This window comes from Brachyhypopomus gauderio, chromosome 4, assembly GCF_052324685.1.
Source record: "Brachyhypopomus gauderio isolate BG-103 chromosome 4, BGAUD_0.2, whole genome shotgun sequence".
NCBI lineage: Eukaryota > Metazoa > Chordata > Actinopteri > Gymnotiformes > Hypopomidae > Brachyhypopomus > Brachyhypopomus gauderio.
Window position 1 is genome coordinate 32,196,430 of NC_135214.1, and position 13,400 is coordinate 32,209,829.

At 43.9% G+C, this 13,400-nt stretch overlaps 1 protein-coding gene across 2 annotated transcripts in view; it reads left to right on the plus strand.

Annotated features, from left to right (window-relative positions):
• Positions 1–13,362, plus strand: part of fgd1 (FYVE, RhoGEF and PH domain containing 1) — a 35,324-nt gene extending 21,962 nt beyond the window's left edge. For both annotated transcript variants that reach the window (XM_077004012.1, XM_077004013.1), the window contains exons 4-17: positions 129–888; positions 1,293–1,531; positions 2,273–2,429; positions 3,577–3,715; positions 4,199–4,257; positions 6,093–6,239; positions 6,355–6,447; positions 6,595–6,674; positions 7,483–7,513; positions 7,699–7,800; positions 7,907–8,035; positions 8,418–8,576; positions 8,814–8,960; positions 9,124–13,362. In XM_077004012.1, the coding sequence (XP_076860127.1) occupies positions 129–888; positions 1,293–1,531; positions 2,273–2,429; positions 3,577–3,715; positions 4,199–4,257; positions 6,093–6,239; positions 6,355–6,447; positions 6,595–6,674; positions 7,483–7,513; positions 7,699–7,800; positions 7,907–8,035; positions 8,418–8,576; positions 8,814–8,960; positions 9,124–9,393 (2,512 nt within the window). In that variant the 3' untranslated portion in view covers positions 9,394–13,362. The remainder of the gene's footprint in view (positions 1–128; positions 889–1,292; positions 1,532–2,272; positions 2,430–3,576; positions 3,716–4,198; positions 4,258–6,092; positions 6,240–6,354; positions 6,448–6,594; positions 6,675–7,482; positions 7,514–7,698; positions 7,801–7,906; positions 8,036–8,417; positions 8,577–8,813; positions 8,961–9,123) is intronic.
• Positions 13,363–13,400: the final 38 nt, after the last annotated feature.

A 13,400-nucleotide genomic window follows, 5' to 3' on the forward strand; every position in this document is an offset into this window, starting at 1 on the left:
TGATACTAATAAATCAACCTGATATCACAGTGTAATGTATTTAATATAATACATAATATATAATTGCTTTTAACAATAGTATTCAAGCTATCATGACTCCAATCTGTACTAATGCGTTTTATTTTCAGGGAACAAATCATAGTGGTGCCCGACATCACAGGTGGTGTGATGTGTGTTCCGCGGGTCCCTGAAGCACACTCCACCACGGGGGCTTTAACCCCCCCATCCACAGAGACCGTCCCACCCTGCACCTCCTTCCAAGGGACTCTGGACGCTCCGCTGGCTACAGCCGAGCAGGAGCAACGAGAGGAGAAGGAGGAAAAGACGGAGGAGGAACAAGAGGAGAAGGAAGAGCAGGTGGACGAGGCGCAAGAGGAGCAGGAGAACCAGTTGGGAGCTTCCTGCACCTCCGAGAAGCGCCTCTCCACAGAGTCTGGCTACGGTGCCTCTGATAGATTGCTGGACGCCATTGAGGCAAGGGACCTCAACCAATCAGACGTCCCCTCTGAGCGTCTGTCCCTCCCCCCGGCGCAGACGGATGTCAAGCTGGCCAATAGGGATAGTGGCATCGACAGCATTAGCTCCCCCTCCCACAGCGAGGAGCTATGCTTCGCCACGGACGAGGACCGAATCGGGCACGAGCGGGACGCATGTCCGTGCAGCTCAGCTGCCGTGCTTCCTCGGCTCTCCTCGTCTTCCTCGTGCGGCTGTGTGGACGGACCGGCAGGAGAGGGCACAGCAGTGCCGGCAGAGGGGGGCGGGGACTCAGAAGGGGGCGGGGACTCGGAGGGGGACAGTGACTTGGAGGAGGGGAGTGGCGACGAGAGTGAGATGAACGTCATGGTTCTGCTGCCTCAGCCGAAAGCAGAGAGACAGGACTCCGTCGAGGTGAGCTTCAGTCTTTCTGGGTGCACTCCGTTTGGGAACTTACATAGAATGCTTTATTTTTTCTGTCACTCACAATTTAGGGAACAATTGTATTTGTATTTAATTTGGATTTTGTAGAAAACTAGTAAATCGTAAATAGTAAATCTCCAAAATCATGAAACATAATGTGAAATTTTTTGGTGTACCTTAGACAAGATGTCTCCTGAAAAACACAAGAGAAAAACAGTAAAAGAATGTCACCCTTCTCAGACGTGACGTGAGGGCTTTCCCCACACATCAATGCCGATGGGTCCAAACTGGCAAGACTCAACAGGAATGTGTGTGTGTGTGTGTGTGTGTGTGTGCGTGCGTGCGTGTGTGTGTGTGCGTGCGTGCGTGTATGTGTGTGTTTATTGCCTCTTCAGTTGTCAGTCCAGCAGCGAGTGTTTAACATAGCCAACGAGCTCCTTCACACAGAGAAGGCCTACGTGGCCAGGCTTCACCTCCTGGACCAGGTGTTCTGTGGTCAGCTCATGGAGGAGGCACGCGTACGTGGCTCCTTCCCCTGCGAGGTGGTCATGGGCATCTTCTCCAACATCTGCTCCATCTACTGCTTTCACCAGCAGTTCCTGCTGCCAGCGCTGGAGAAACGCATGGAGGAGTGGTGGGTGGGACCGGGGTGGGGGTGGGGGGGGGGGGGGGGGGCAGGTGGGGAGGACATGGGGGGTAAGTGAGAGAAAAAAGAGAAGATAGGCAAAAAAAGAAGCAAGGAGTATCTGTAGTGTATCTGAAGTGGATGACAGGAGCAGAGAGAAAGCACAAAGGAAAGAGAGACTGCAAGAAAAAGATTGTAGAAGGAGGAAAGAAAGACAGGTGTGGAGATACAGGTGATGATCAGGAATAACACGACAGAGACTCATGCAGACCTCCATAAAAAAAAGTCTGTACATGAAAAATAAATATGCGATACGTTCCATTTCATGCTAGAAGCATCAAAGCTCCTTAAAATACATGGTACTTGTCAGCAATTACTGGTATTGAAAGAGGCCATAATCTGTTTTTTTTTTTTAAATAAACATTTTGTAATAACCAACATATGTGAACTCATGATTAGTTATTTTTACAGTCCTTTTGTAGAGAGGAGAGAAGAGGGACTCCAGTTGGCTAGCTGTGTCATAACACTTCAGAGCCTAGTTATTTCCTCTTCTCCACCAAAATGTACCAAGGGATGTTCTCACATAACCGGCCCACCCTAGAACACGGAGAGATTGCACTGTCTAGATCAGCACATTCCTTTGTTGATAAAAAGAAATATGCAGAGCTAGAATACAGGTGGGATGAGTGTTCTCGGCTTGGCAGGCACAGGTCAGGCGGCTGTACCTTGACATTTGCCCTTTGCCCTTAGGGAAGCGAACCCGAGGATTGGTGACATCCTGCAGAAGCTCGCTCCTTTCCTGAAGATGTACGGCGAGTATGTGAAGAACTTTGACACGGCCATGGAGCTGGTGAACACCTGGATGGAGCGTTCCTCACAGTTTAAGGCCATTGTTCATGACATTCAGGTACGGCAAGTCAGTACCTGCCCCCAACGTCTGAAATAAGCCTCTGTAATGGATTTGTGGGGTGTTATGTCAGACCTGATCCGGCTATCGGAGCCAAAAAACACACGACAGCTCTCCATATCCAAAGCTGTATTTGTGTCACAGTTTTGCGTATTGTGCTGTAGACCTGGGTCTAAAAGCCAGTAACATGAACACCTGTGACATTTGTTTGATGCAGGTCAACATTACACATTGTAAGCAGAGAACCAGAACACACACAATTTGACGTTAGTCTGCCCAAATCCTGCACGCATTAAAAGAGGGTCAGGAAGCAAGTGTTGGTGGTACCCCGTTGTTTTAAAAAATGCTCTGGTTCTGTGAAGGGTCTTTCTTTATGAGGTAGCTCTGAGCTCCAACGGGAACATGCCCTTGGGGTGTGGGTGGACAACCAGGATTTGGCAGGCTTTGTGTGAAAATTGGGATTAGATGTGTGAAAGGCAAAGTCTTTTTTGGCCCCCCTCAGTGGCAGTTATAGTTTGTGTTAATTGGATGACACCTTATTTCAAATCCTGGCACAAAAGAGTGCACTCGGGATACAACTAAGTCAAGACCAGCGTCTAGACGCCCATCAGCCGGCTTGCTCAGCTTGCTTTCGTAGCTTTTCGTGTTTTCGTAGAAGGACGTTTTGATTAAACATTGTGAGTGTGCCAACACACCCAGCCAAGACAGAGGTACACAAGAGCACAGCACGTTTACATCTGCAGTGATGTGGGAGTGTTTATTCACCAGCTGAAGCCTCCCATTTCCGGCACGGTTTGACGACGAGAAACGAATGCTTACCAAGCATGAGCTGAGAGGAGAACAAAAAGTAAAAATAACACGGAGAAAATTAAAGCAGCACTGAAGGTCAAACACATTAGATAAATGAACAAATTCAGGAGGGTCTTATTGTGGTACAATGAAGCACGGGACTTTCCAGAGGCTTCATACTCAAGGCTTTTCCTGAGGGGGGAATGGTCCCATGATTAATCTTGTTTTGTGTTTTGCCTTATTATACACTGAATTTTCTACCTGTTTGTGCACAAGTTCACCTGTGTGTGTGTGTGTGTGTGTGTGTGTGTGTGTGTGTGTGTGTGTGTGTGTGTGTGTGTGTGTGTGTGTGGTGCAGAAAGAGGAGATGTGTGGTAACCTCACCCTCCAGCACCACATGCTGGAGCCCGTGCAACGGATCCCGCGCTATGAGCTCCTGCTGAAGGATTACCTACACCGCCTGCCCGAGGATGCCGACGACTCTAAAGACGCCCAGAGTGAGTGTGTGTGTGTGTGTGTGTGTGTGTGTGTGTGTGTGTGTGTGTGTGTGTGTGTGTGTGTGTGTGTGTGTGTGTGTGTGAGTTCCTGAGACAGGCAGCCCAGTTCTGCTCTGCTGCAGGTGGCTAAGAAGCACTGAGCTGTAATGTTAAACATTACAGATCAGTGGTATGAAGCCCTTTACTGACCAGTGAGTTTAGTGCCTGCTGACTTTTTCATGCTAGTTTCAATGACCCTTTTGTGAGCACTGGTGCCTCGTTTCTCCCCACAGACAACAGAGGTCGGTTTTGTTTTTTAAGGAGGCAATAGGCTTCCTAAATGTAGAATATTGATGTATAAGAAAAATATATATCTACCGATTGAGATCAGATTTCAGTCAGGCCATAGGCATAAATATTACTCATGCATTGATATGATTATGGCACTGACATGTACAGTTTTTCCTATTCCAGTCAAACCAATTTGAGATTTTTCTCCATTAGAATCTTTGGAGCTGATTGCCACGGCAGCAGAACATTCAAATGCCGCGATTCGAAAAATGGTGAGTGGATTTTCTCACAGACTAGAGATGTTCCCTCTAGTGTGCGTTCCCTGCCACTGGCGTGTAGGTGCCAGAGGTGGGACCAAGTCAGTGTTTTGCAAGTCTCAAGTAAGTCCAAGTCTTTATACCTCAAGTCCCGAGTCAAGTCTCAAGCAAAGACACTCAAGTCAAGTCAAGTCTCGAGTCAAGACAGGCAACAGTCAAGTCAAGTCCCAAGTCTGAAACTTGGAATTTCAAGTCCTTTCGAGTCTTTTTTTTATTTTTTTTTTACCAATGTTGCAGGTATATTTTAAATGTAAATAATAGACATGCGTTCTTTTTTAAATCTGTATTTTTCTCAAATCTTGATAAAACATGTGCAACTGAAAACACGAAGTATAAAAAAAATTAAGATTACACCTCTTTATTGCACAGTTCAATTTGTTAAACTTAGCTGCAAAAATATTCATACTTTAAACTACAATTTTCCAGAAATAAATATTCTGTGAAAAAGTCATAAGTAGAACTCCATGTTCAAATAAAAAGTGCTGATATTTTCACAGTACAATACAAAGAACCATAACAGCATTTTCCCTCTCTTCTCTTATCTGGTTTCTTGGAGAACATGTGTGAGTGACACAAGACAAACAAATATAAGAACTGAACAATTAACAGGAATCTGCAACTTTAGACATTTCAGTAAACTATTCTGCATTGCATTTGCTGGCCAAAAGTCTGTATGTCATTTGTGCACGATGAATGATGTCCCCATAGCTGAAAACTCGCTCCACTTTTGTCAATATATTTTTTTCTCGACGTAGATGTCTTCAAATACACAATCCATGCTGAGATAGAACTGGATATTATGATGGTGACAGAGAGAGGCTCTCTTCCCCGAGTTCAGATACAGAACCCAGGGTTGCCAACTCTCACGCATTGAGCGTGAGACACACGCATTTGACCGTCTTCACACGCTCTCACGCCACACATCCGATTTCTCACGCCGGAAAAAATCTAGTTTATTTACCTCTGATCCACATCTATGATTCAATGAGTTACTAGTTCGCTCTGGCACCAACCACTGGCGATCGATCGATCGCGATATAATACTTAATTTGTGTCCATTTTACACCCCGCCCGGTAAAAATTTACGTTCGCCAACCCCCCATTTGATTGGTTGTGCTGCAGCTCATGCACACACACACACGTACAGAGTGTGGAAAAGCAGAGGACTGGTCTGCGTCAGAAGGACGGAAATTAAATTAATGGGGCACACTTTATAAATATTAATATGCGTTTTAAAATTTAGATTTGGGGTAAAAAAAATCAAGTCTTTGCAAGTAAACAGGTTCAAGTCCAATTCAAGTCCCAAGTTATTGGTGTAAAAGTCCAAGTCAAGTCTAAGTCTCTGAATATTTTTTCAAGTCAAGTCAAAAGTCTTAATATTAATGACTCGAGTCTGACTCGAGTCCAAGTCATGTGACTCGAGTCCCCACCTCTGGTAGGTGCGCCTGCTGTAGACCAGTGACGGAGTTAAACCCTGAACCGCGGGAGGTGCTGAGACACCACCATGTCCTCTCATCACACACCACCCTGCCCTGGGCAAGCCAGCCCTGCCTCTTAGGTGTGCAGCCTTCTAATTGGGAGCAGTTGCCTTCACCATGAGTGAGGGTGTCTTAAGTCTGTCATTTAGACCTGGTAATTGCTAGTGTTTCTGATTTCATGGTCTCTGCCATGTGGAAAAGCTTGGCTGAGTGTGACTGACCTGATTCAGCCTTGTCAAGTGGGAACCAGTGACTCTAGACACTGACGTGTTTATGTGCGTGTTTATTTCTGTGTGTGTGCGTGTCTATCAGGAGCGCATGAGAAAGTTGTTGAAGGTGTATGAGCTGCTCGGGGGAGAGGAAGACATCGTTAACCCGACCAATGAGCTCATCAAGGAGGGACACATCCTAAAACTGTCTGCCAAGAACGGAACCTCCCAGGACAGATACCTCATCCTGGTGAGGAGCTCTCACGGACCCCAGTTCACAATATACATTTTTTATTTTTGTTTGTCTATATCTGTCTATGTATGTGTGCATCTGTTTGTGTTTAAGTCTTCACTTCCCTCTGAAGTTTAATGACAGGTTACTGTACTGCGTGCCCAAACTCAGACTGATTGGACAGAAATTTGGCGTGCGGGCGAGGATTGATGTAGACGGAATGGAGGTCTGTCACCCCCTGGCAGACACTTGTAAAAGACACTTGTAAAATAAAAGTACAAGATTTGATACTTGAAATGTTATTTCTTCATTCTGTATTTATTGTTTCAATTGTCACTTCCACAAAATACTAACGCGCCTGTGTACATCACAGCTAAAGGAAACGAGCAGCATCAACGTACCGCGGACGTTTCTAGTATCTGGAAAACAGCGTTCGCTCGAACTGCAGGCCAGGTGAGTTGAACGAATCCGCACATTGTGTGTTCTAAGGAAGTGTTACACTGAAAGGTGTTAAACCACTTCAGACCAGCTCAGTTAGCTTTAATGTGGCTAATGATAACTTGTCCTTTTAGCATTTCTATTATCAGTATACCATTTCTGAGTGAATTATTCTTCATGGATGTAGTCCATCCATTTTCCGTCACAGTCTGTTCGTAGGCTGTGTGATTTGTCATTTGTTGTTGTGTCTACGAAGGAGAAGTTTTATATTATATTCATCAGTGGTATATTTATTTTTAAGGAAAATGTATGATTCTAAATGCTGTTTTTATTTTCTGCTTAACTGAGTGCGTTTTTGAGCTTTGTAGATTTGTTTTTCAACAGGGAACTGTGTTAAATTACGGAAAAAGTCAAATGCGTCAGATTTGCAGAGCTGGAGATTGTTTTAGAAAACACAACATGACAGCAATTCCAGTGTTCGTTAAACAGCCAGTACTTCAGTCTACAGGGATAAGCAACCTGTGGTGGATGTTGAGACCAAGATAACACGAGGAGAAGTGGCTCTTGACTTCTTGTGTGCACAGCAAAGGATTCTGAGCAATAGTTAACAGCAGAGCCGGAGTGGCTAATCGGGAGATTCGGGAGGATTCCCGATGGGCTGGCTCATGTCAGTCTGTAGTTTGGGCCGATTGGGAGGGGAAAATAATTTTGGGCCGGATTTGGGCATGAAACTCCCGGGCTGAAAAAGTGTCCCACTCCGGCCCTGGTTAACAGTTATGTAAAGGCATAATAGAAATGTCATGTGAGTCTTTTTTTTTTCTAGGACTGAAGAAGAGAAGAAAGACTGGATTCAGGTAAGGTTCTCTTGCATGCCATTGGGTTGTATTATTTTGTCTTGTTCGTCCTTTCATATTTTAATTCTCGGTTTATCTTTTCATGTTTTGGTTCAATCTCTCTCTTCAATTTTCCCCTTTTTCCTTTCTCTTGTAACCCCCCCCCCCCCCCCCCCCCCCTCTGCCCCCCCTCCCTTATCTAACAGGCAATACAGGCCACAATCCAGAAACATGAGCAGAGTGTGGAGACGTTCCGGATGTTAAACAGCTCCGTGCGGGAGGAGGACTGCACGCCTCCCAGTTCGCTGGTACGACCCCAGTTCTCCTCCTTCTCTGAGCTCCCTGGTACCCAGTGTCATGCTCTGTCATGCGGTGTGTTTGTGTGACCCCTCCCTCTCCCTTCTGCCATTCCAGAACTGTACGGAACTCGGGAAACGCGCACCGACTCCAATCCGGGAAAAAGAGGTGACGCTGTGCATGAAGTGTCAGGAGCCATTCAACTCCATCACCAAGAGACGTCACCACTGTAAAGCATGCGGACATGTGAGCATTGCAGTACACACACACACACACACACACATACACACACAGACACACACACATCCCATAACACACTTGTCATTACTGTTGTGAACCCAGAGGACCGATATTCTCCAGCAAACAGTGGCGAGCACAAATGTTGGGTCCTTACACCTTTTCAGAAGGATTTTGGAACGCTTTGGATTCGTCCATTTCAGCTCGCGTTGGTTTACGTGGGTTTGCCCTTTTCAACCTCAAATTCTGAGAACCAAAATATGCGAGTGTCGGACAACTTTGTGGTAGTTTGCCAACGCATGAAGTGACACATAAAACATGTGTGCAGCGCCCTGTAGAGAGTGTGCATGTGCCAACAGGACAAAAGTGATGAAGGCCACTTTGTTTGCAGGTGGTGTGTGGGAAGTGCTCGGAGTTCCGTGCGCGGTTGATATACGATAACAATCGGGCAAACCGTGTTTGTATAGACTGCTACACGATGCTGGTGGGAGTCCCGCCCTCTCCGGCCAGCCTGACCAATAGCACTCATAGGAGACGCTCCATTCTAGAAGTAAGACACAAAGAACACATTCCCACTTATGATTCAAAATGAGTTTCAGTCCCTTTGTAGTTCTTTATATCATCATTCTCAGTATCCTGATGACGGACCGTGTCACTCATATTAGTAACTTAATATAAAGTTGTATAAATTTGCATATTTGAGTAAGATTGCACATATGATTGGTGTCTGGTACAGGAAAACGTTTCTTATAGAAACCTCCTCTTTCTCCTCCACTGTGTCCTGCAGAAACAGGCCTCTGTCGTGGCTGAGAACAGCGTGCTCTGTAGCTTCCTGCATCATATGGACAAAGGTAGTGGGCGTGGCTGGCAGAAAGCCTGGTGTGTCATCCCTGAAAATGAACCCCTGGTGCTATACATATATGGTGCTCCCCAGGTGAGAGGCAACTGACCCTTTAGATAACGCGGAGGCAGCATTTCTTCTGCCTGATGACATGGAGCCACCTCAGTATTTGTATCGACTCTCTCACTCTTTCTCCTTCCCTTTCTCTCTTGTCCTCCTTTTCTTCTCTCTCTATCTTTTTCGTGTGAATACATAGGATGTGAAGGCCCAGCGAAGCATCCCTCTCATTGGCTTTGAAGTCTCCCTCCCCGAGTCATGTGACCGTCTTGAGCGTCGCAACGCCTTCAAAATGAGCCAGAGTCACCTGACTGTTTACTTCAGTGCGGACAGCGAGGAGCTTCAGCGTCGCTGGATGGAGGTCCTCTCAAGAGCAGGAAGGGGGGAGGAGCTTCAAGCCCATGGCTCAATCTCTGAGGCTCTGGAAGAAGAGGGGGAGGAGCCAACCTCTCTAGGACAAAGCACATGATTGATAAATATATCTTTTTGCACACATAAACTGTTCAAATGTGACCAGAAGGACACTACCTGCACACAAGCACCCCCCCAATCACCACTCTTGCTCTCTCTCAATCACACACACACATACGCACACACACGCACACATGCACACACCTTCACCTTTACACACTTGTTCTAGTTGTAAGTTGCATGAAATATCTACAGGTCCGTTTATCTGTGTATTGCTCATCTTCCGTGAGTGTGTTCCTGTACACGTGGCGTGTCCAGGCACACGTCAGATACAGTCCGCCATGACCAACGTCAGCTTTCTCCTGCAGCTCCCTCTGTGTTAGATAGATCCACTCCTCCTGCCAGCCATCACCGTGGTGTTCTCAATGAGTGACTTTCTTGACGGGGTTTTCAGTGCTCGTAAATTTGTACGTGTTGTTCCAGAAGGAAGGCGGTGGCTTTTACAGCACGATAAGGCAACTCAGTATCAGTACCTCTGTCAAGTTCAGTATTGTCAAACTAGTGGTAGGAAGGGCAGGTTATGCTTAAATTTGATGTAAGGTTTACGGTTTCATAAAGAGAAAACAGGTTGCTTAATCAGCAAGCTCACTTTCAACGGCAACATAGATTAAACAATAGTATGATATTGATGGTTTCCTCGTCCTAAGATTACAGTATTCCATAATATTGGTATATTGGGAATATACCTGTTTTCTGACTTTAATTATGTTTAGAAATTCTATTGAGGAAGTGGGGTTCTCCTAATTACAGGTTGCTTGTTGTAGGAAAACTGTTTTTGAAGGGTTTTGCCAGAATCAGAATCTTTTTGTAACTGCTGAAGAATCCATCTGTGATAAGTTTCTCTCAAGCAATACAAACCATAGATCCTGATCACACATAAAGTATAAAACAGCAACTTCCACCAGCAGTGTGGGACATCAGATTAGCTCACTTCTGCCACTCTGTGGTGATACACTGTATTGCGTCCTGAATCTATACAATTTTCATATTTGGCCTCATATGTGATAAACAAAAGGAAAATGTCTGGGGGGAGGGGGGGTAGCACTAAAAAAGTACAACAGAAACATGACTGAATCAAATCATAGGGCTCTAGACCTGTGTGACCGTATGTGTGAACAAGTCTGACTCTCCTCAGAAAAGGAGGGATTTCAGTTGTGCGAGTAAGTTGTATACACGGGGACTGTTATAACAAGACTGTGGATACTGGAAGACTTTATATAGTGAGATTGAGTGAGAGAGATGTAACAAAGGTATTTGTGTATTGGGCCAGTTTTTATCATTCTAACATCTGTGATATCTGTATTACTGAGAAGGGGGTTTTTGATAAGAAAATTGAGAGTATATATAAATAGAACACGGTAAAGGTTTTGATGATGATATTAAGTGTTTTAAACAGTGTTGTATTTGTGTATGAAAAGTGGTAAAAGGTTCAAAGACAATTGCATTTGTAAATATAATTTATTCATCAGAACCCAGTTTTGTGGGTGGGGTATTCCTGAGGAGCTTGGTGTTCCCTTCTTTATGTGCTGTTTTTATGGATGTCTGAGGATCCCATGGAGATTATTGAAAGCCAGCTTCTCTTTTTTCACCACTTCAATCCTTGGGTCAAAACGTCAGTATGCAGTGTTTTTAGATTAGAGATTCGTTTTATGCCTCCACATTAAATCTGTCTTTGAAAATGGGCTGAGTGTGATTGCCGAGTCACTCGGCAGGACTCTTGGTTTTGGGATTTGTATTTGACCTGTGCTCTCTTGCTCTCCCTTGTCGGAAACGCTCGATTGGAAGGGAAGCTCGGCCGGTCCGGTTGTGTCTCGCGGTTCGGAGATCTCTCTGTTCACTGCTCGGCTTCTGTTCGCGCTCTGGACAAAGATGTAAAAGAAATAAGAATTTAAATGACCAGAATAGGGCTGAAATAATGGAATCACTATGGAGTGGTAATAGTCATTTAAAGAGTGATGTGTGTATTCTTGTCTGTGAAGGGTTGATTGGGTGTGTGTGTGTGTGTGTGTGTGTGTGTGTGTGTGTGTGTGTGTGTGTGTGTGTGTGTGTGTGAGTGTGTGTGCGTGCGTGTGTGTGGTTCATGGTTCGTATTGATCATTGTCTAGTCTTCAGTTTAGCCTGCCACTCCATCACTCATGCAAACATCAGCATCCCCATAAAAACATGTTTTTGTTTACCTGTTGTAGAAAAGCACATTTTTGTTTACCTGTTGTTGGGGGTTTTCCATCTTCATTATGCCTTATCGAACTACATTTCTACATTTGTCTTTATTCTCTTTTTCTTTTTCATCAAAGTATACCGCAGGAAATATGTATTATTTTTGTGTTGTGTTTATATGTTATGTTTTTTTACCACATGTATTTATTGTCTTTTTTTTACTTTCTTGCTTTGACAACTGATGGCCAAGAATGACTATGTGCAGTGCAGACCAAAAACACAAGATACTGAAATTCTGTAACTATGAAGGATGTATAAAGAATTATCACCATCCTCAGTTACTTCCTTTAGTCCTGGCATTTTACAAAGTATTTTGAACTGGTGCGTGAATTGTGATTTTCCAAATACTGAGAACCCACAGTATTACAGTATTAGGTTGTCATTCCTGGTCTGTAAAGCTCCCAACTAAGCTGTGCTGGCATTATTATTAAGCACTACAATGTAATTTGATGTGTCTGGACACAAGATTAACTTTTACAGTATGCCTCAGGGGATTCTGATGTAATCTTTTTCGACAGGCATATCATTGTTATTGCACTGTTTTACTTATTGTACCAAAAAGTTGTCAGAAGATGTAACATTTCAGCATTTCTGAACAAATATTTCAGTACTGAAATGTTTCAAAATGAAATGTTTCAAAATGAGCACTCCTGCCAGTCCAATGCATGATCACAGGTTTATTTAAAATAAAAGTATTTTAATTCACCCACTGCTACATGCCAGTACATACAGTACCTGAGTACTGTAGGCAAAGCTTTAAAGAAAGCAGTGTTGTAGGCAGACAGCCAACATGCTTATCCTTTTAGTAGTATTTTGGCCTGTGTGGGGTTATCTGGCAAAACTGGTGCTGATATTCTACATGTTTTATACTCCAAATGTCTTAGTTATTGTACAAAGACATGGAAATGCTGAACTGCATAAAATCAGCCAACAGTGATTCCTATCCCATTTTAAAACAAAGGTTCATCGTTGTTGGACCGCCATATTGATGGGTGAATCTACTCTCTTTTATTACATCAGTTCTCTAATGTTCTTGTTTGATCTCTAATGTTTGTGGATGACTCTAATAGCATCAGAGTCACTTTGCATTCCACTCAATGCTCAATCATCCTTTAGCTAAATGGGCCTCGGATTTCAATAGTTTTTTTTTTGTTGTTGTTGTTTTTCCCACCCAGTGGATTAATTGCCAAGATCCTGTCTGTCTGAACAAGAGTAATTAGCTTGGATGAACTTGTGAATGTAATGAGGTTGGATTTGATTGGTGGGTGAGCGTGGACAGGCTTGTTTAGGGTTTATATTTAACGGTCATCTTAATGTGTGGAAACACCTGAAAATCTTGGTGAGGTTTGACATCCATGCTGAGTATGGAAACATTTAATATTTTATCATACCAATCATTAGAAACCTGCCAGATAACCCCAACAAAAGGGTTTTAAAAGACCCGACCGTGTTGATCTGTTAAAAAAAACACCAGAAAGTCGGACAAGAAACCATCAGACAACATAAACACTGCTGCATTGTGTAAACACGTCAGTCATTTCATAGATATGCCAAACGTCAAAACAATTTTTGTTGTTTCCGTCCACGTTGAATCTGTATTGATTTGCTGTACACATGACTAATTCTGTTATTATAAGTACTATTCTAATTATCATTAATTATATTAGTGGCAGGCCACTGGGTACCATTGTATGTTAATAATCCAATGAAATCTGTGCAAGATCATGAAATTGTTTATGAATTAAAGCGAGAAAAAAGACTTGAGTGTGAACATTCACTTTAGATTTC